General features: G+C 45.8%; 1 protein-coding gene across 2 annotated transcripts in view; it reads left to right on the top strand.

The window, feature by feature from the left end:
* The window catches only part of plcxd2 (phosphatidylinositol-specific phospholipase C, X domain containing 2), a 30,653-nt gene extending 11,502 nt beyond the window's left edge, over positions 1 to 19,151 (top strand). The window contains exons 3-6 of one of the 2 annotated variants that reach the window (XM_041211471.1): positions 5,540 to 6,003; positions 15,937 to 16,178; positions 17,238 to 17,297; positions 18,319 to 18,447. In XM_041211471.1, the coding sequence (XP_041067405.1) occupies positions 5,540 to 6,003; positions 15,937 to 16,178; positions 17,238 to 17,253 (722 nt within the window). In that variant the 3' untranslated portion in view covers positions 17,254 to 17,297; positions 18,319 to 18,447. Of the gene's footprint in view, positions 1 to 5,539; positions 6,004 to 15,936; positions 16,179 to 17,237; positions 17,298 to 18,318 lie in introns of both variants that reach the window. The other variant, XM_041211470.1, reaches the window with a different exon arrangement.
* Positions 19,152 to 22,325: the final 3,174 nt, after the last annotated feature.

The raw sequence follows: 22,325 nt of genomic DNA, 5'->3' as shown, positions 1-22,325 counted from the left end.
GCCATGGAGGATGACACAATTGATGGCTCAGAGGAAGAGCCTGGGGAGACGCAAGGTGAGGACCTCGAGGCAGAGGACAGGAACCTTCATGGAGGCAGGGACACCAGGGATGCTTTGATCCAGCAAACCTTCTGCTAGGCATACAAAGCAGTGATGTCTCATTAAGCCAATGGCTCTGTCTCCTTTGCTAACAAGCAATAAATGAGAACCCAACACAGAACGCCAGTACCACACAACGCCATACTTTAACAAGCCGGTGCTGTATCAGCACCTATTAAAACCATCCAGCCAACTCGGCCCATTTAAGTTAAAGAAATGTTTATGTTACTTCACATGAACAAACAAAGTGTCCACCTCCAACACAAGAGTCAAAACGAAAACGCAAAAAATCTCACCCATGACATACTCCTGCTGTGCTCAAGGTGCCTTCAACTTCTGTGGGTGCTATGTCTTGGTACCCCCTCCCAGCCCCTCGCTGACAGTGGCGTTGGAGGCTGATTCTGCTGTCCTGGTGGCCCTGATGACCTTGGTGGTCGTCCCCTGGCTGTCAGCCTGAGTAGGTTCTGTATTGGAGGGTGCATCCAGCTCCATAGCTGGACAGTCCTCAGTCGTTGCTGCATTGTCAGATGCAGTGGACACTGGCAGAGGGGAAGAGGAGCTGGTGCCCTTAACCGGAGTACCCTGAGAGAAGCCCACAGAGAGCTACTTCAGAGAAAATGTAAGAGTCAACCACATTGCTGTGGGCCTGGAGTCATGTGTAGGCCAGGCCAGGTCAGGACGACAGATTTCCTCTCCTAAAGGGTTTTTACAGCGATCAACTATGGTTCCATGGTCATCATTAGACTTTTAATTAGAGATTTTCTTTGAATTCAAATTCCACCATCCCCATCTGGTGGGATTTGAACCCGGGTCCCCAGATCATTACCCTGGGTCTCTAGATTACTAGTCCAGCGACAATATCATGACGTTATCACGTCATGGGTTTGGAAGGTGCTTTTGAATAAATACTTGAGGAGCTTCAATGCAGGAATAGTAAACAGGCTATTTCACAGGGATGTAATTTTACCCATGGAGGGAGCAAGGCGGGGCGGGGGGGGCGGGTGGGGGGCGGGTGGCGGTGCACATGCGCAGTCCAGTGTTTGGAGTTCTTCAGGCCGAGGACAAGTGCGCTCTGTACCCGCGTGAAGAAAGAAAAAAGAAAACAGCGCAAAAAAAACCCGTTGACAGGACCCAGGAGAGGGGCACCATAGCAGGAAGGCAGATTATTATCTGAATGGCTATAAATTGAGAGAGGGGAATGTGCAACGAGACCTGGGTGTCCTTGTACACCAGTCACTGAAGGTAAGCATGTAGGTGCAGCAGGTGGTAAAGAAGGCAAATGGTATGTTGGCCTTCATAGCGAGAGGATTCGAGTACAGGAACAGGGATGTCTTGCTGCAACTGTACAGGGCCTTGGTGAGACCACACCTGGAATATTGTGTGCACTTTTGGTCTCCTTACCTGAGGAAGGATGTACTTGCTATAGAGGGCGTGCAGCGAAGGTTTACCAGACTGATTCCTGGGATGGTGGGACTGACGTATGAGGAGAGATTGAGTCGGTTAGGGTTATATTCGCTGGAGTTCAGAAGAATGAGGGAGAATCTCATAGAAATCTATAAAATCTAACAGGACTAGACAGGGTAGATGCAGGAAGGATGTTCCCGATGGTGGGGGAGTCCAGAACCAGAGGTCACAGTCTGAGGATATGGGGTAGACCATTTAGGACTGAGATGGGGAGAAAATTCTTCACCCAGAGAGTGGTGAGCCTGTGGAATTCGTTACCATAGAAAGTAGTTGAGGCCAAAACATTGCATGTTTTCAAGGAGGAGTTAGATATAGCTCTTGGGGTGAAAGGGATCAAAGGGTATGGGGAGAAAGCGGGAGCAGGGTATTGAGTTGGATGATCAGCCATGATCATAATGAATGGCGGAGCAGGCTCGAAGGGCCGAATGGCCTACTCCTGCTCTTAGTTTCTATGTTTCTAAGCCAGGCAGCTCATCTGCCAGCATGGGGGGGCGATTGCATCTCCCTGCTCGCCATTGATGGACAGGGACCTAGCAGGGAGACTAGGTGCCTCATCCATCTCCCACACTGACACTGACCTCCTGAGGTCACTGCCTGTGTGAGGGCTTGCAGGCCCGAGTACAACCCAAGGAACCCCTGAGTCTGCTCCTGAAGCTGCCTCTCCATGAGAGTCGCCACTTTCTCAGTGGAGGAGGCTGTGAGCTTGGTGTTAAGGGGCAACGCAGAATTCATGCTGCAGATGGGCTCCTCATGATGGAGACCATGGCACACAGACCCTCATGGATCTCCGCCAGTTCTCCCTGCACATCCCACTGGACATCCAGCATCTGCCGCCTGATGGACAACTCCAGAGGCTCATCATCTGTCTCAGACGTAGCATGGTTCTGGTCTCCAGCTGTGCTCCCACTGTCGGCTCCCTGGGACCTCTCCCAACTCCTCAAGCGAGTGTGATGTGCCCTCACCACTGTCCATTACCTGCAGAGCTGAAGACCTAATGCCCGCTGACGTATGAGTATCTACACTGGTGCCTGGTTCAGTGAGGAGGTGTGACGCTGGTACAGGTGTGCCTGGTTCAGTGAGGAGGTGTGACGCTGGTACAGGTGTGCTGTTGTCCCTGGAGCACAATGGGGGGTGTTCAGAGTCACTGGCATCTCCTGTGAATGGAACATCTGCGCGAGCAAGGCAAAAGATCTGTACATTCAATCACCAAAGTCACTGTGCACGCTAGGCATACTGAGGAGACAGTGGAGACCTGCTGCAAGGTGCCATCTTATTAGAGCTTCAACGGGCTCTCTGGCTACAACGGTTCAGTTTCTGATGAGAGGACCCTGTTCTGTTTCCAATACCCATCGCTCACACATCTGTCACCTGCATTCTTACCTTCATCCGAGACTCCTGCCTCACCATGATTGGAGGAGTGAGCTGAACGGGGGCATTCCAGCTCAAGTGCATCACACTCATGTTTAGTGAGGAAGTACAGATTCGGCACTCCTCCATCTGTCCTGCAGCCGTTCTGACTGCTCTTCTCCTAACAGGGAAAAATAGCCTCATTATTGCTCCATCTCCCTCTTGTGGTGCCCACTGTGCCACCCCCACCTGGGCATTCGGTGGGCGGTGTCACTGTGACACATCTCACTCTGCAATGCACTGAGGCCAGTTGTTCTGGCATCCCAGCCTTGACAGGGCAGGTTTAAGTGCCAGTCGGCATACGCGCTCTTAGACCCCTGAACGTTCTGAGAAATGGGTACCCGACTAAAGTTCTCTGCACAGGTCCTTGCCATTTCTGCACTTACCCTTGCTGACGGCAGCAGATTATTGAACCTTTTGTGCCACTGAAGCCACGTGCAGCACACCATGTCATGCCTACTATCCTGGGCAGCGACCTTCTTGGTTAGGTGGGGTGGCCTTCTCTTGCTGTCCCTGGGCATCAAGCTATGCCGCCTGGCACTGACCACTTTGACCAGCACTCCCAGGCGCTCATGTGAGAAATTGGGGGGGGGGGTGGGGTTGCAGAATGTCCACCTAACTTGCACCCCTCCCCCTGCCCGACTTGCACCGCCTCCCCCCTCCCCCCCTGCCTTCCATGACCTCCAGGTGCTGAGGCCATGACTGCTCACCAGGACATTTGTTGGATTTCTTCCAGACAGCTCCCTCAGGGTCCCCCACAACTCCTGGCAGCCATCAGGAAGCTGCCTCTTCCGTTTTTGAACATCCTGCTGGGTCCCCATTGGACCCGGCAACCGATGCTTCCCCATCGCCATACACAGAGAAACCAACTGGAGGTTGCGTTTCACACTGGACAGGCCTTAATTGGCCACCCAGACTAATATCGCAATTGTAGCGCAAGCTCGGCTGGGAGCGGGTTTTATGTCCGCTTCTGGCCGCACCCACTTCAGGTGCACCTGAGGGTAAAATTCAGGCCATAGAATCGTTACAGCACAGAAGTTGGCCATTTGGCCCATCGTGATGCTGGCTCTCCTAAGGAACTGCCCGTCCCCTGGCCTCTCCCTCACATCTCTCTATGTTCCTCCTTTTCAGATATTTTGAAAATGTAGAAACACTTATGGCACGGAAGGAGGCCACTCTGCCCATCATTTCTGCACCGGCCGAGAAACCAGCCACCCAGCCTAATCCCACTTTCCAGCATTTGGTCTGTAGTCCTGCAGGTTACAGCACTTGAGGTGCAGATCAGACACCTCTTAAATGAGTTGAGGGTTTCTACCTCTACTATCCTTTCGGGCAGTGAGTTCCAGACTCTGCAGACTCCCCACAACCTTCTGGATGAAAAAAATCTTTCCTTATCTCTCCTCTACTGATCACTTCAACTCTATGCCCCCTAGTCATTGACCTCTCCCTGCTGTAGTAAATAGGCTCTTCCCATCCACTGTATCCAGGCCCTTCACAATTTTATATATCTCAATCAAATATCCCCTCAGCCTCCTCTGTTCCAAGGAGAACAATCTCAGCCTATCCCATCTTTCCTCATAGCTGCAATTTTCCAGCCCTGGCAACGTCCTTGTAAATCTCCTCTGTACTGATCTATAATATTAAACAATGGAGTTTGAAGTAATGGAAGCCTATCTGATGCTATCTCCATTGCACTTCACTTTTATGACCGTATTTTCATATTAACCCTGACTTTCTAACTGAAGGCATTATCTGAAAATTCCTTAAAGTTGATCTTGCAGCAGCTGGCAGTTATACTGCAGTACGTGTGAAGCCCAGGGGGCGTAGCAGATCTCCCTCCTTGGAATGATGGGGCACTTTTTCTTGTACCTGGGCCATTTACCTTGTGTGGTGAAACAGGCCTGAATCCCTTTTACCTCAAAGCCCCAAAAGGACAATCAGAGAGACTGCACTGGTGACCCGAACCCCTCTAGGCAGGAGCACAGCTCAGATAATCAGAGTAAAGGTGCTTCAGATCCATCTGTCACTCACGCTGCTACCTGTTGAGCTGGGTCTTAGTCACGGTCTCCATGGATGCGATGGGCACACTGGATATTTTCTGGAATGGGCTTGATGGGCCAAATGGCCGCCTTCTGTAACTGTTTAATGATATGGCAAGGCCAAGAGTGCGGTATCACTGAACTGATACAGCAGAGGACAGAAATTGGCATGATCCTTCACTCCTGTGGACAATTCCTGGTCACACTTTTCTGTTTGCTATTGTAAGTTGCTATGTCAACGTTTTCCATTCAGTTTTTCCATGTCAATGGTCACAATGCTCTGTCCACTGGGGGCACTGTGGAGCACGTTTCTGCCATGGCCCACCTGCGCCTCCACTTTGCGTTTCTCTGGGGCTGTTGTCAGCAGGTGGTGGTGGCTGGGTGGGGGGGGAGGGGGGAGGTGGGTTTCTCCTGCTTGTCAGCCATAAGAAGCTAACCAGAAGCAAGTACAAACATTTAGGTCAAGAGCAAGTGAAGTGTTTTGAGAATAGTAACCAAACTTCTCCGGCTTTCCCATGTTTTCTTTCCAGGATCTCACGACTCCTTCAGCTTCTGGATGGATGAAAAATCTCCCGTTGGCCCAGACCAACCCGTTGTCGTAAGGCACCTGGCCGGAATTTTCCAATCTTTCTGGAAGAAGATGATGAAGAAATGGTCAGTGACACAAAGCTTGACTTTTCGGGAGCAGCTGGAGGCAGGCATTCGCTATTTTGATCTCCGAGTTTCCACCAAACCCGGAGAAGATGACGAGCTTTATTTCATCCATGGCTTGTTTGGCAGCAAAGTTTATGACGGTCTGATAGAAATTAACAATTTCTTGAAAGCTCATACCAAAGAGGTGATCTTTCTGGATTTCAATCATTACTATGAAATGCAAGACTCAAACCATGAATACCTTATCCAAATGCTTAAAAAGACCTTTGGATCAAAACTCTGCAGAGCCAATATAGTTGAGGAAATCACACTCCAGTATTTATGGGAACACAAATACCAGGTTAGTGCCTCCAGGTTCCATTCCGAACCAATATCATATCAAAGCTACAGAGATTGCTGTAGGTTATGTAGCAACATACCAGTGCAGCAAGGTAAAAACACACAGTAATGCAACATAGTGACAGGCTACAGTCTAATGTCGTCTCATGGATGCTTTAGAAGGTGTTTCTCCAAAGTTGCCTGTGAACAACGTATTTGTGTGTGAGTGTATATTTTCTTACCCGTGGAGTGAGAAATTCAATTTAAAATAACCCGCCAGCAAAGGCTTTTCACCGAAAAGGGAAAGGTTAGTTTATTTCTACACCCTGACTTTGGAGGTTTTTTAATATTCCTTCATGGGATGTGGGCATCACTGGCTGGGCCAGCATTTTCATTGCCCATCCCTAATTGCCCCCGAAAAGATGGGTGGTGAGCTGCCTTCTTGAACCGTTGCAGTCCATGTGGTGTAGATACACCCACAGTACTGTTAGGGAGGGAGTTCCAGGATTTTGACCCAGTGACAGTGAAGGAACGGTGATATATTTCCAAGTCAGGATTGTGAGTGGCTTGGAGGGGAACTTCCAGGTGGTGGTGTTCGCATGTGTCTGCTGTCCTTGTCCTTCTAGGGGGTAGTGGTCGCACATTTAGAAGGTGCTGTCGAAGGATCCTTGATGAGGTGTTTAAGGGAAAAAATGATACCACTCATACAACTCGCATGCACAAAGATGAGTTGCAGAGGAAGATAAAAACGATACTTATAAAAATTTAATCAATTCAGTCTGTTGAGTTCAGTGCAAGCCTGATATTTTTGAAGTCGAGATGTGAATCTCAGTCGATGGAATCAGGTTGAGAAGGAGGAGAGTTGGTTTCTTATTTCTGTTCTGCACATGTAGCATTTCAGCTGCCTAGTTACTTTACAGCAGACCAGTAGCTGTGTTTCTGGATGTCCCCCTTTGCCTCTCCTTCTTGCAAGCAGTTTTCCTTTCTGCTGCACCTAGGCTGTTTCAAGATGGTTCTAGATGGATCGGTCTTGCAGCAGGCTTGCCCAGCTTTTTCTAGCCAAGATGGTCACTGTTTCAAAATGCTGAATCATGTTCCAAATACAGTAAGCGGTAATCCCGTTTTGCAAGCTGAAATCTCCTTACCGCCTGCATTAATCAAAAGGACAAAGGTTTTCTCACACTTTAAAGTTCTTATTAGTTAATGCCTTTGAAGGAAAGCCATCAAGTTAACGAGTATCCATTTACTCGTTTGGAACACACACTGGATTTCAAATGTCCTTTATTTATAAATGCCTGAGGATGTCTCTTCCTTGTTTGGCTGAAGTGGTTCCAGCCCAAATCTACAAGGAGAAAGTGACCTGTTAAAGTAACCTCAGAGTCCATTTTGCAGTCTTTAAACTCAGTCCAAGTTTCAAAAATGCAACTTTTACCAATTTTTAGAAAACATTTGCATGACTGCACATCGTTACAGTAGAAGTGACAAATTAATATAATAATCCACCAACATCGTAACATGATAGTAATGTGATGTAGTGGTGATCGTGTAAATCATGATGATCATCACAATGTTGTAACACAATAGTGTAGGCGGGGGTACAGTAATGTGGTAACTGGACTAATAGTGCACAGGCCTAGAATAATGATTCAGAGACAAGGGTTCAAATCCCATTACAGCAGCTGGGGAATTTAAATTCAGTCAATAATAAGTCTGGAATTGAAAGCTTGTCTCAGTAACGACTACCACTAAACTATCATCGATTGTTGTAAAAACCCACCTGGTTCACTAATGCCCTTTAGGGAAGGAAATCTGCTGTCCTTACCTGGTCTGGCCTACATGTGACCCCAGATCCACAGCAATGTGGTTGACTTTTAACTGCCCTCTGAAAGGGTCTAGCAAGCCACTCACTTTTACCAAACTGCGACAGAAAAATCAATTAAGAATAATACCGGACCGACCACCCGGCATTGACCTAGGCACCTGAAATGGTAAAGGCAATCTCAGCGCTGTCAACCCTGCAAAGCCCTCCTTACTAACATCTAGGGCCTTGTGCCAAAATTGGGAGAGCTGTCTCATGGACTAGTCAAGCAATAGCCTGACATAGACATGCTTACTGAATCATACCTTACAGATAATGTCCTAGACTCCACCATCACCATCACTGGGTATATCCTGTCCCACTGGCAGGACAGGCCCAGCAAAGGTGGTGGCATAGTGGTATACAGTCGGGAGGGAGTTGCCCTGGGAGTCCTCAACATAGAGTCTAGGCCCCATGAAGTCTCATGGCATCAGGCCAAACATGGGCAAGGGAACCTCCTGCTCATTACCACGTACTGCCCGCCTTCAGCTGATGAATCAGTGCTCCCCCATGTTGAACACCACTTGGAGGAAGCACTGAGAGTGGCAAGGATGCAGATTGTACTCTGGGTGGGGGGACTTCAATGTCCATCATCAGGAGTGGCTGGCCGTGTCCTAAAGGAACATAGCTGCTAGACTGGGTCTGTAGCAGGTGGTGAGGGAACCAACAAGAGGAAAAAACATATTTGACCTCATCCTCAACAACCTGCCTGCCGCAGATGCATCTGTCCATGACAGTGTCGGTAGGAGTGACCACCACATAGTCCTTGCGGAGACTAAGTCCCGCCTTCACATTGAGGATACCCTCCGTCATGTTGTGTGGCACCACCACTGTGCTTAATGGGATAGATTTTGAACAGATCTAGCAACGCAAGACTGGGCATTCATGAGGCGCTGTGGACCATCAGCAGCAGCAGAATTGTACCCAACCACAATCTGTAACCTCAGGGCCCGGCATATCACCCACTCTACCATTACCATCAAACCAGGGGATCAACCCTGGTTCAATGAAGAGTGCAGGGGGGCATGCCAGGAGCAGCACCAGTCATACCTGAAATGAGGTGTCAACCTGGTTTGGTACAACACAGGACAAATTGCGGTCAAACAACAAAGGCAGCAAGCGATAGACAGAGCTAAATGATCCCACAACCAATGGATCAGATCTAAGTCGTGTAGTTCTGCCAAATCCAGTCGTGAATGGTAGTGGACAATTAAACAATTCACTGGCATCATTCTGGCAATATTACTGAAGACTTGTGCTCCAGAACTTGCCATGCCCCTAGCCAAGCTTTTCCAGTACAACTACAACACTTACCCGGCTATGTGGAAAATTGCCCAGGTATGTCCTGTATACAAAAAGCAGGACATATCCAACCCGGCCAATTACCATCCCATTCAGCCTACTCTTGATCATCAGTAAAATAATGGAAGGGGTCATCAACAGGGCTATCAAGCGGCATTTGCTTTGCAATAACCTGCTCGCTAACACCCAGTTTAGGTTCCACCAGGGCCACTCAGCTCCTGACCTCATTACAGCCTTGCTTCAAACATGGACAAAAGAGCTGAACTCCAAAGGTGAGCTGAGAATGGCTGCCTTTGACATCAAGGCAGCATTTGACTGATTGTGCCATCAAGGAGCCCTAGCAAAATTGAAGTCATTGGAAATCAGGGGGAAAGCTCTCCACTGCATTCAGGACATCAGTGCAGGAGTTCCTCAGGGTAGTGTCCTCGGCCCAACCATCTTCAGCTGCTTCATCAATGACCTTCCTTACATCATAAGGTCAGAAGTGGGGATGTTCGCTGATGATTGCACAATGTTCAACACCATTCATGACTCCTCAGATACTGAAGCAGTCCATGTCCAAATGCAGCAAGTCTGGACAATATCCAGACTTGGGCTGACAAGTGGCAAGTAACATTCATGCCATACAAGCACCAGGCAACGACCATCTCCTACAAGGGAGAATCCAGTCATCTCCCCATGACATTCAATGGCATTGCCATCACTGAATCCCCCCACTATCAACATCCTGGGGTTACCATTGATCAGAAACTGAACTGGACTAGCCATATAAATACTGTTGCTACAAGAGCAGGTCAGAGTTTGGGAATTCTGTGGAGAGTAACTCACCTCCTGACTCCGCAGAGCCTGTCCACCATCTACAAGGCACAAGTTGGGAGTGTGATGGAATACTCTGTTTGCCTGGATGAGTCAGCTCCAACAACACTCAAGAAGCTCGACACCATCCAGGACAAAGCAGCCTGTTTGACTGGCACCACATCCACCACCTTTACCACCCACTCACTCTGTCACCGATGCACAGTGGCAGCAGTGTGTGCTATCTGCAAGATACACTGCAGAAATTCACCAAGGTTCCTTAGGCAGTACCTTCCAAACCCATGACCCAACCATCTAGAACGACAAGGGCAGCAGACACATGGGAACACCACCACTTGGAAGTTCCCCTCCAAACCACTTACCATCCTGACTTGGAAATATATCACCATTCCTTCACTGTCGCTGGGTCAAAATCCTGGAACTCCCTATCTACATCACATGGACTGCAGCAGTTCAAGAAGGCATCTCACCACCACCTTCTCAAGGGCAAATAGGGATGGGCAATAAATGCTGGGCTAGCCACGGATGCCCACATCACATGAAAGAATAGAAAAAAGCTACTAAACAAAATGAGAGCCCATGGTTCAGCCATTTTACCATGGATGGAGGATTGGTTAGCAGAGAGTAGGGATAAATGGGTCATTTTCTAGTTGGCAAAATGTAACTAGTGGAGTGTCACAGGGATCAGTGCTGGGGCCACAACTATTTACAATCTATATCAGTGACTTGGATGAAGGGACTGAATGTAAGGTAGCTAAATTTGCTGATGACACCAAGATAGGCAGGAAAGTAAATTGTGAAGAGGAGGTAAAGAGTCTACAAAGAGATATAGACAGGTTAGGTGCGTGGACAAAAATTGGGCAGTGAAGTATCATGTGGGAAAGTGTGAACTCGTCCACTTTGGCAGGAAGATTAAAAAAGCAGCATGTTATTTTTATTCTTTCATGGATGTGGGCGTTGCTGGCAAGGCCAGTATTTGTTGCCCATAGTTAGTGTGCAGGTAGTGATTAGGAAGGCAAATGGAGATTGTCATTTATTGCAAGGAGAATGGAATGTAAAAGTAGGAAAGTTTTACTGCAGCTGTACAGGGCCTTGATGAGACCACATCCGCAGTACTGTGTACAGTTCTGGTTTCCTTATTTGAAAAAGGTTATGTTAGAAGCAATTCAGAGAACATTCACTCAGTTCATTCCTGGGATGAGGTGCTTATCCTACGAAGAAAGGTTGAACAGATTGGGCCTGAATGCATTGGAGTTTAGAAAAATGAGAGGTGATCTTATTGAAATATATAAGATCTTGAGGGGATTTGATAGGCTGGATACCCAGGGGATATTTCCACTTGTGGGAGAGACTAGAACCAAGGGACACAGTTTAAAAATAAGAGGTCTCCCTTTTAAGATGGAGATGAGGAGAATTTTTTTTCTCTGAGGGTCGTTACTCTGTGGAATTCTCTTCCTCAGAGAGCAGTGGAGGCTGGGTCATTGTACATATTCAAAGCTGAGTTAGATAGATTTTTCATTGACAAGGGAGTCAAGGGTTATGGGGGACAGACAGGAAAGTGGAGTTGATCAGCCATGATCTTATTGAATGGTGGAGCAGGCTTGAGGGGCCAAATGGCCTGCTCCTGCTTCTAAGTCCTATGTTCCTATGTTAACCAGAGGGCACAGATTTAAGGTGATTGGCAAAAGAACCAGAGGTGATATGAGGAATTTTCTTTTTACACAAGTTGTTGTGATCTAGAATGTTCTAACAAATAGATACGTTGGGCTGAATGGTCTCCTTCAGAATTGCAAGTTTCTGTAAGGTCAGAAGTGTGGATGTTCACAGTTTAGCACCATTCACGCCTCCTCAGATACAGAAGCAGTCCATGTCCAAATGCAGCAAGACCTGGACGACATTCAGGCTTGGGCTAATAAGTAACATTAGCACCACTCACAAGTGCCAGGGAATGATCATCTCCAGCAAGAGAGAATCTAACCATCGCTCCTTGACATTCACCATCACTGAATCCCCCACTATCAATATCTTGGGGGTTACCATTGACCAGAAACTGAACTGGACCAGCCATATAAATACTGTGGCCACAAGAGCAGGTAAGATGCTGGGAATCCTGAAATCAGTAAATCACTTCCTGACTGCCCAAAGCCTGCCCACCATCTACAAGCGCAAGTCAGGATTGTAGTAGAGTACCCTCCACTTGTCTGGATGAGTGCAGCTCCCACAACACTCAAGAAGCTTGACACCATCCAGGATAAAGCAGCCTGCTAGATTGACACCACATCCACCACATTAAACATTCACTCCCTCCACAGTGTCAGCATAGTGATGCACAGTAGCAGCAGTGTGGACCATCTACAAGATGCACTGCAGGAACTCACCAAGGCTCCTTTGGCAGCACTGAAGTTCCCCTCCAAGTCATTCACCATCCTGACTTGGAAACATATCGCCGTCGTTCCTTCACTGTCTCTGGGTCGAAATCCTGGAACTCCCTCCCTAACAGCACTTTGGGTGTATCTACACCACAGGGACTTCAGCGGTTCAAGAAGGCAGCTCACCAGCACCTTCTCAAGGGCAATTAGGGATGGGCAATAAATGCTGGCCCAGCCAGTGAAGCCCACATCCCGTGAATGAATAAAAAGAATGTTGAGTCTAGAGGTAACAAAGGCATAAATGAGGGTTTTGGCATCAGATGGGCTGAGGCAGGAGTGGAGATGGGCGAAATTACAGAGGCGGTAGTCAGTCACCTTGGTGACGGTGTGGTGGATATGTGTTTGGATGCTCAGCTTAGGCTCAAAAATGACATGATTGTAAACCAGTGCAAATTTCCTGGCACTGTGGAGTCAGGTTTGGAGGAGGTGGGGGGTTGCTGAGGCAGGAAAATTGGGGGGATTCTCCGTTGGAATAGCACTCACTGACAAGTTTCCCCTTCTGGGTTTGTTTCCCAGAGGTGGGAACATTATTCATTGCCCAGGCAGGCAGTCAATTAAGGCTCCACTTTGAGATAATTTTTTGAAGGCCTCGACTGTTTCCTGCCAGTGGGGCAGTGTGCCTACCCAAACCCACTGCCAGCTCCTTGAAGGTAGGATCTCACCAGGAGGCTAGTGGGCCACTGCAGGCTGCAGTAAGTGGCAGCATCAGGGCTCAGGGGCCTAGGCCTGGCTGCAAGCTCTCTTCCAGAGGGGTTATCCCTCCATTGTGTGTCTCCTCACGGTATTGAGCCTTCTTTGTTTCAGCTGAAGAGGAGGCCCTCAAGAGCGCCTCTATTTTAGGGAGTCCCCATAGGTCTCCCTCTTCTCCAATAGTGCCCACCTCTCCTGGAGGGGCTGCCATTGAGACACTGCTAGGGGCGGGGTCCTCCTATTGGTCTTCCGGCTTCCCTGCTCAGTGCCATCATTTCATCGCCTTTGGAAAGAGCTTGTGTTTATACACCATGCTCTATGTTTGTCGGACGCCCTTCTTGGCCACTCGCCACCCCCCACTCCATTATTTGATGTTGTTAACAGCTCTGTCTCCTCAGATACTAACCCTCTCAGTGCCATTATCACCCCCTCCTTGAAAAAACTCACCTTTGACTCCTCTGTCTTTGCAGCCAACTGCCCCATTCCCAACCTTCAGAGTCCTTCAGCGCATTGTCTCAACCCAACCCTGCGGCCATGTATCTTGTGACTCTGTTTGAACCACTTTTCCAGTCCAGGCTTCTGCCCCCGCCATTGATTTTTGTTAGGCAAAGGTCTTGCGGGATATGGAGTAAAGGCAGGTTGATGGAGTTGAGAGGCAGATGATCTAATTGAAAGACAGAGTAGGTTTGATGGATATTTGGCCTCCTCCTGTTCCTAATGCGCCTGTGCCCTGCACACAAACAACATTCCAAATCTCAACTAACAACCCCCCGCAAAACAGTTTAACTGGTTAAAAATTCATTCGGGTTTGTGGGAGCTGAGCTGCCATTACTGTCTATGTAAAAGCAGTGAACCAACTTCAAAAGCAAGCTACTGATTGGCTATGAAGTGTTTTAGGGTAACCTGCAAACATACAGCATCCTGTATAAATGCCAGCTCTTTCCAATAGAAATGAAATAATGCAGTCCATGAAATCTCTCGCTCGCACGATATATACCTGTTTAAAATGGACATTAGCAAGAGGTCTCTTTTAAACACTGCTTTCATTGCTCTGCCTGCTGTAGGACTACAGGCCGCTTGGTTTCCTACATTAGAGAGTGACTGCCTTCAAAAATACTTCATTAGTTGTTATCAAGCCATTACAGCACGGATGGAGGTCATTCAGCCCATCGAGTCCCATGCTGGCTTTTCATAGAGCAGTCCAGTCAGTCTCAGTCCCTCGGGTTGTAAGGCAGTTTGGGACGTCCTGAAGTCATGAGAGGTGCTATGTAAATGCAAAGTCTTTCTTTTAGTGAATAACAACAAAAAACACTGCTATTATATAGCACCTTAAATGTTGTAAAAACCACACACATTGCGTAACAGTAACATTATTAAACAGAATTTGACACCACGCTACATAAAGAACCAATACAGGTAACCAAACTGAGGTAGGTTTTGAGGAGCATCTTCAAGGAGGAGAGAGGGGTGGAGAGGTTTGGGGAGGGAATTCCAGAGCTCTCAATTGTTGTGATGTGACAGGTGGTATTTGTCAGGCTGACCAAATCTACAAGGGAAACTTGACCACTCTTTCACAACAGTTTTGCAATTTGTATTTATTACAAGAAGACTTGTGCACTGAATTCAAAAGTACTGAGTCCACTAACACCTTTGGAGATTTTAAAAGCTAAATTAAAACATTTATTAACAAAAAAAAACAAGATTACAATTACACAGTTACTTAATATTATAACAATTCCCAAAATTCCTAATTAACCAGACTCCCAACTACACATCCCCTTTAAGGCAACAGTCAAAAATAGATTTTAAATTTATAGAGACAATCCAGCAAGGTTACCACAAGCACCCAATCGACAGTGGAATTCCAAAGGCTTTTAACAAAAATTTGGTTACTGAAACAGCAGACTTCTGCAAAGTGGCTAGAGGCTTATCCCCAAGTCTGTTTCACACGGTGTACCTTTCAGATATTACATGGCCATCCACACACAGCCTTCCATCCTTCTTTAAATATATTTCTTCCTCTTTAATCTGTAAACTCCATTATTCCCACGTGTCTTTGGAATTTACTTTTCCCAAAATATAAAAATTGTTTATGTTGTCATTATGGCCAACAGTTTTGGGGAAAAAAATCAATGTAATAACCTGTCTAATTTATCTTGTTAATCGTAAACAACCTACCACGTCTCTTTGAAAATCAAACACCTCTCCATTTATCCTAAAATGCAAATTTCATTCACACCCTAACTGCTGACTTTACCCTAGTTCACTCATCAGCATTTCACATGCTCTTTTACACCTAACTCTTTTGATAATTTCAACCTTGCAGTCTATCTGTCTCTAAATCAGCTACGTAGACAGAACCATCCACACACACACACACACACACACACACACACACACAAACACAAAGATAAGCCTACTTTGCAACACCCCACAATAATATTATGAAAAATATGGTAGTTTTGTGACACAGTAGACACAATTTGCACGGAATTTAGTAAAGGAAAGTATCTGAACGTTAATGGTATATCAACTGTGTGTAATTATATAGAGTTGGGAGGCATTAATTGGGGTTTTACCTGAGCACATATAAGCAGATGTTTACTGAAACTGGTGTGGTTGGGTTAGAAGGCATAATCTTGTAATGTTTCACTCTGTAAATAAATGTAAGAATGACTTAAGACTGGCTCCAGTATCATCCTTTACCAACTGGCTTTCCAGATTCAAACAGTAAATTGTGGTTCACTGTCCTGGTTTAGCTAGTTAAGGCTGAGTAATGCTCTAACTGGTCTAATTCTAGTGCTTCCCATTTAGCCTATCTTGCTAACTCTCTTGTTCTCTTTTCTTGAAACAAAACCAGGTGCTCGTGTTTTACCACCACCCCTTGGCCCACGACTTTCCCTTCCTCTGGCCAGGGAATCAGATGCCAGCCCCCTGGGCAAACACCACTGATGCACAGAAATTGGTTCAGTTCCTGGAGACAACATTGAACGAGCGGGCAAAGCGAGGAACCTTTCACGTGTCTCAGGCCATCCTGACACCTCAAACCAAAACAGTCATTCGAGGACTGATTGTCGGATTGCGCGATTCTCTCGTTGCAAGGCTGGTTTACAATCTGCTTCTATTCTAAGTGCACGCCTTCATTTTTCTTCAAATAGTCATACTAAAAGAAAATGATCATTTTCTTTTTCCGAAGGAAGGCATAATAGAGTTGAAAATTGGGATCCATCCCTCCCTTCCCAAAAAGATACTTAGTGCTGTTAGGTTCTGATATTCAATTGTTATTTCAGAGAATTACAGAATGATTACAGCACAGAAGGAAGCCAATCGGCACATGGTGTCTGCTGTCCAAATGAGCAGTGCACCTAGTGCCATTCCCCTGCCTTCTCCCTGTAACCTTGGACATTCTTCCTTTACAGATAATAATCCAGTTCCCTCTTGAATTCCTCGATTGACCCTGCCTCCACCACACTCGCAGACAGCACATTCCAGATCCTAACCACTCACTGTGTGGAGAAGTTTCTCCTCATGTCGCCTTTGCTTCTTTGGCCAATTACCTTAAATCTGTGACCTCCACCAATGGGGACAGTTTATCTCTACCTACCTTTCAAGGGGAGATGATAGTGTAGCAGTAACATCACTGGACTGGTAATCTAGAGGCCCAGCTGAATGCTCTGGGGATATGGGTTCAAATCCCACCTCAGCAGCTGATGGCAGTTAAGTTGAATTAATAAATCTGGAATATAAAGCTAGTCTCAGTAATGTCACTGGCTGTCAGTAATGGTGACCATGACAACTATCATTGACTGTCATCTGGTTCACCAATGTCCTTTAGGGAAGGGAATCTGTCATCTTTACCTGGTCTGGCCTACATGTGACTCCAAGCCCACAGCAATGTGGTTGACTCTGAACTGGCCTAGCAAATCACTCAGTTCAAGGGTAATTAGGGATGGGCAATAAATGCTGACCTTTCCAGTTACACCCACATCCCATGAAAGAAAAAGAAACTCTGTCCAGAGTCCTCATGATTTTGAATACCTCTATCAAAAACCCCTCTATTTCATTGTTAACCTTGGCTAGAGTTGTATGAAAATGGTTGCCAGCAGGTGAAGTATACTGTAACAACTTCTTATACTGATATTGCACCTTTAACATATTCAGATCTTCCAAGGAATGACTATCAGACAAAATTGGATACTGAGCCACCTAAGGTGCCATCAGGTAGATGATCAAATTTTGGTTAAAGGGGTATGTTTTAAGAAGTGCCTTAAAGGAGGAAAGCAGGGTGGAGAAGTGGAGAATTTCAGGGAGGGAATTCCAGAGCTTCAGGCCCAGGCAGTTGAAGACATGCCACCGATGGGGAAGCCAGTAAAATCAGGGATGCACGAGAGGCTGGAATTGGTGGAGTGCAGAGCGGTCAGAGAGTTGAGAGGCTGGAGGAGATTACAGAGGTAGCGAAGGCTAAGATCGTGGAAGCTTTTGAAATCAAGGATGAGAATTTTAAAATGGAGGTGTTGCCACATTTGGAGCCAATGCAGCGAGCACCGAGGTGATGGGCGAAGAAGCCCTGGAGCCTGTTCGGATAGGGACAGCTGATGTTTGGCTAAACTCAAGTTGATGGAGGTGTGTGTGAGGCCAGTCAGCAGGATGCTGGAATAGTTGAGTCTGGAGGTAAAGACATGGGTGGGACTAATAGAGACATCATAACGTTGTATATTACAAAGAACTCACCACTTTGTATTATGAGGTACTAAATAATAATGTTCCTAGGGCTCTAGTGTGAATGGTGGACAGGTAAATGGAATACAGTTAGCAAGAGTGCTCCGGTGAGTATGGATTTGAGAGAGAGGTTTGTTTTTTAGATGGAATAACTTTTCTACCTTATGAATATTTCAATCCCAGTCTCTCAGTTCTGGGTTCATCCACTAGGTGGACCACTGTACATGGAAACAAAAATGGGGGAAAAAAAGGAAAAACTACCTTGAAATCCAAAATAAATCGTTACTATCTCAGGCACCAAACCCGTGACTTTCGCACAGCTATTTCCCAGTTTTAGCCGAGGATCAAAAAAGAGCTGAGGAGATATTCCTAATGAGGAGAGAAGGAAAGTCAGACGTGAACCACCCTAGTCAATCTCGTGTGGAGGGAAAATATGATTCAGATGTGGAGATTTGTGCGTTATTTGCATTTGTAAATAATGAGAAACATTCATTCATCTGTTGTTTTTACTTTTTCCCCATAGAAATCTTCCTACGATAATGAATTGGGTGAAATCTCAGAAACCCGGTGTGAATGGGGTCAACATCATCACCTCAGACTTTGTGGAACTTGTTGACTTTGCTACGACTGTGATCAAGCTAAACAATTTGCTGTTGCATGACAGGACAAAACGCGAACATACTTAGAATGCTTCTTTATTTTAACCAGGATGGAAAATATCACATTGATCTCCTGTGTGACTGTTCGTAGGGAGTCAAAACCAAGCGTAGTTTCCAGGCGCGTTAGACTGGTTCAGTGCAGACTGACGTAATTCAGAGTTTCCATCTTAAAGTCATACATTCTGTCCTTTTTATATTCCTATTTAAAAATCCTAAGTCCCCACTTATGATGAGAACCACCTATAAAAGCCAGTTACGCCGTACTTGTAGTCTAGCTGTGACACTGGAGCGCCTCCACTCGTGGGAGGATGTAATTACAGCGTGACGTCTTTACATAGGCAGGGTCTAATATACATGCGACCATGTAGAAATTTATGAGAAAATATTATGGATGTGATGATTTTCATATATATATTTATAAATGACAGTGATTAATACTATTAAAACCACAGGGTGTTTTTGAAAAGGTGCTTTGGAAAATTAATATTTTAAAAAATTAATCAGGATTGTACGAAAACAGTGAAAAATAGACTCCAACACTACTTGAATCTTTGATCACGAGTTATAATTTGGACATTTTGTATATATCGATATCACCAAATGAAAAGTTAAAGGCTAACAAATTGAAGAGGGAACAATATGTCTGAATGAAAACAAAAAACTGCGGATGCTGGAAATCCAAAACAAAAACAGAATTACCTGGAAAAACTCAGCAGGTCTGGCAGCATCGGCGCAGAAGAAAAGAGTTGACGTTTCGAGTCTTCATGACCCTTCAGGTCTGTTGAAGGGTCATGAGGACTCGAAACATCAACTCTTTTCTTCTCCGCCGATGCTGCCAGACCTGCTGAGTTTTTCCAGGTAATTCTGTTTTTGTTTCTAATATGTCTGAATGCCTCATCTCAGATACGTGCAACTATTCAATTTTATTCAGAGGAGTACAAACAAAATGAATATAAAATTGGTGTTCTGCACTGCAGTAAATTAGCTTCCTAATGAACCAGAACGGGACTGTGCCGTGTCTGATCAGATCAGAATGCCTCTTTTGCATGTGTTCTCAGTGCAGTGCTGGCCAATGACTGATTCACCTTATAGATTGGGGAGAGCTCCCTTGGCTGGTGCTTGGGAGCGCTAGATTGCATCGGAGCAGGGTAGAGAGAAGTCGGCAGATTCCTTTCTAGTCCATCTCGTCAGTGTAAATGAAGAAAATACTTGTGTGGCTGTTGTTAACCGGTTGTGCTTGGAAAATTCACTTTTTTGCATTTAGCAACACAGAGGTCCGTTGAATGCAAAACTGTCTTAAGCTATGTTTTAATTTAGTTTTTCTCCTGGGGATTCGCGTTCCTGCCTCACAGCAGGGGTATAAGTTAGTTGAACTACCTCCAAGAGCTAGAAAGGAGGACTCTCCTCCTGCTGAAAGTACCTGGCCAGGCACTTTGCTTTTGCGTGCAGCTATTATGGTGTTGTTGAAGTTGGAATCGATACCTCCAGATGAAGGGCGAGAACAGGGGGCCGTCTTCTGTGTTACGATTTCTATGAAATAGATTTGCAATGTGATGATGCATTCAGTGAAATTAATGCCGTTGTGTCAAATGTTTATCTACCATTTAAAGGCAAAATTGCCACACTCTTCCGTGAGTGAATTACCCTTATGGATGAATAGATGCTGGTTGGTGAGTTGACATGGGTGATGCTTGTTTTAAATGCAGGAGATGCACTACTGTTTCTGACATTACTAACTCTGCGGCTTTTACGAAGCTGTGCAATTGCAACGAAGAATATTAGGACTGGGTTTCTGAATGTGCCCAGCAGTTGCAATAATGCCCCCTGTAGTCTCGTCTGCACCGCACGGATTTCGGGGTACTTACAGGTTGCCCTTGCCCATAACGATTGGGCAGAAAATCTTGTGCCCGTGATCCCAGGGAGGCACGGCAGGCAAAACTGGGATTCGGCATCACTGAACCTGTTCGAGCAAGTTGTGAGAGGCTGTCATGTCACCTCCTGCACCCAATCCGTCCACCCCAACACGTTGGCGCCACTCGGTGCCCGAGATGACCATCCGCTCGGTGTTCCACCTTCCCTCGCCAGCTGGAAAGCAAACCAGCGCTTTGTTACCTTATTGGACACGGCTGTTGGTTAGTGTCCAACACCCTTTCTCTTCACCTAGGGAGAAAACACTCCAAATTGATCAGCATCGACCACTGGAGTTTTATAACGTTAATTTCACAAATAATTCCTGGTGTTTACATAGTAGTTGTTGGTACTTGAAGAATTAAATGTTCACGCGTGACTGATAGTTGTAAAGAAGTTGATTTCAGGGATATTATGATATTTTTATGAATTTGAAATGACTGCTGGCTTCCATGTACAGTAAAAAGATATTTGCTGTAAATTTCTGTTGCTGGTACACATGAACTAAAAAATTACATTCCGGTCATTCAATAAACATTTTAAAAGACGGTGAGACTTCATATTTTTCTTTGGTTCGTTGTTCACCATTATGGATTCCAGGTGTGCTCCCAAATTTCTGCCAGATTTGCTGTCACAAGTTTATCATGTAAATAGGGTGATGGTGATGTGATGGTAGTTTCACTGGGCTGGTAATCCAGAGGTCCACAGTAATCCTGTGGGGCCATGGGTTCAAATCTCACCATGGCAGACAGTAGAATTTAAATTCCGTTAATAAAACTGGGATATCAAAAAAAAAGCTTGCCTCAGTAATGGTGACCTATCATCGATGTGAATTGATTCCAATTTACCTGGTCAGATCCATTCTTACCTCACTGAAGATGGCTTTACCCCAGTTTGTTGCTTTTGCTCTGGATTGCTCCTTTTCCTTTTCCATAGCCAACCTAAACCTTATGATACAATGATCACTGTCCCCTAAATGTTCCCCTTCAGAACTTGATCCACTTGGCCCACCTCATTCCCAAATTAGGTGCAGAATGCTATTTTTTCATTGGACTGGAAACATACTGATTGAGAAAATTCTCCTCAACACACTCAAGAAGCCTTTGCCCCTCTCTGCCCTTCACACTATTACTATCCCAGTCTATATTTGAATAATTCAAGTCCCCCATTATAATTACTCTTTAATTATAGAACTTCTCAATAATTTCCTTGCAAATGTGTCCCTCTACATCTTTCCCACTAGTTGGTTACCTATAGACTACACCGAGCAATGTAATGGTACCTCTATTGTTCCTTAGCTCTTACCAAATAGATTCTGTCCTTGACTTCCTAGGACACCCTCTGTCTCTCCAGCAATTTTTTCCTTAATATTGTTATGCCTTCTATATTAATATTAAATAAAAACAAAGTGCTGGATAAATCAGCAGGTGTGGTAGCGTCTGTGGAGAGGGAAACTTAATGTTTCAAATCCATATGACTTCTTCAGAATTCTCTATCTCTCTCCAGCTCTGAAGAAGAGTGATACAGGCAGAGTTAACAGGCAGAGTTTAGGAAGCTTGGAAGGAAACTAGCAAGCATGTCCTCAAAGGTAATAACCTCCAGACTACTCCCAGTACCATGTGCAAGTGAGTATAGAAACAGGAGGGTAGACCTGATTAATGTGTGGCTGGAAAGATGGTGTAGGAGGGAGGGCTTTAGATTCCTGGAACACTAGGGTCAGATCCTGGGGCGATGGGACCTGTCATGCTGGACGGGTTGCGCCTAAACAAAGCTGGGACCAATTTCCTTGTGGAACGATTTGCTGGTGCAATTGGGCAGGGTTTAAACTAACTTGGCAAGGTAAACCGTTAACTCAGTTTCTCTCTCCACAGATGCTGCCACACCTGCTGAGTTTTTCCAGCATTTTCCGTTTTTATTTCAGATTTCCAGCATCTGCATTATTTTGCTTTTATCTTACTGTTAT

The sequence above is a fragment of the Carcharodon carcharias genome, chromosome 18, assembly GCF_017639515.1.
Source record: "Carcharodon carcharias isolate sCarCar2 chromosome 18, sCarCar2.pri, whole genome shotgun sequence".
In the NCBI taxonomy this organism is placed as follows: Eukaryota; Metazoa; Chordata; class Chondrichthyes; order Lamniformes; family Lamnidae; genus Carcharodon; species Carcharodon carcharias.
This window is presented reverse-complemented; position numbering and strand designations above follow the sequence as displayed.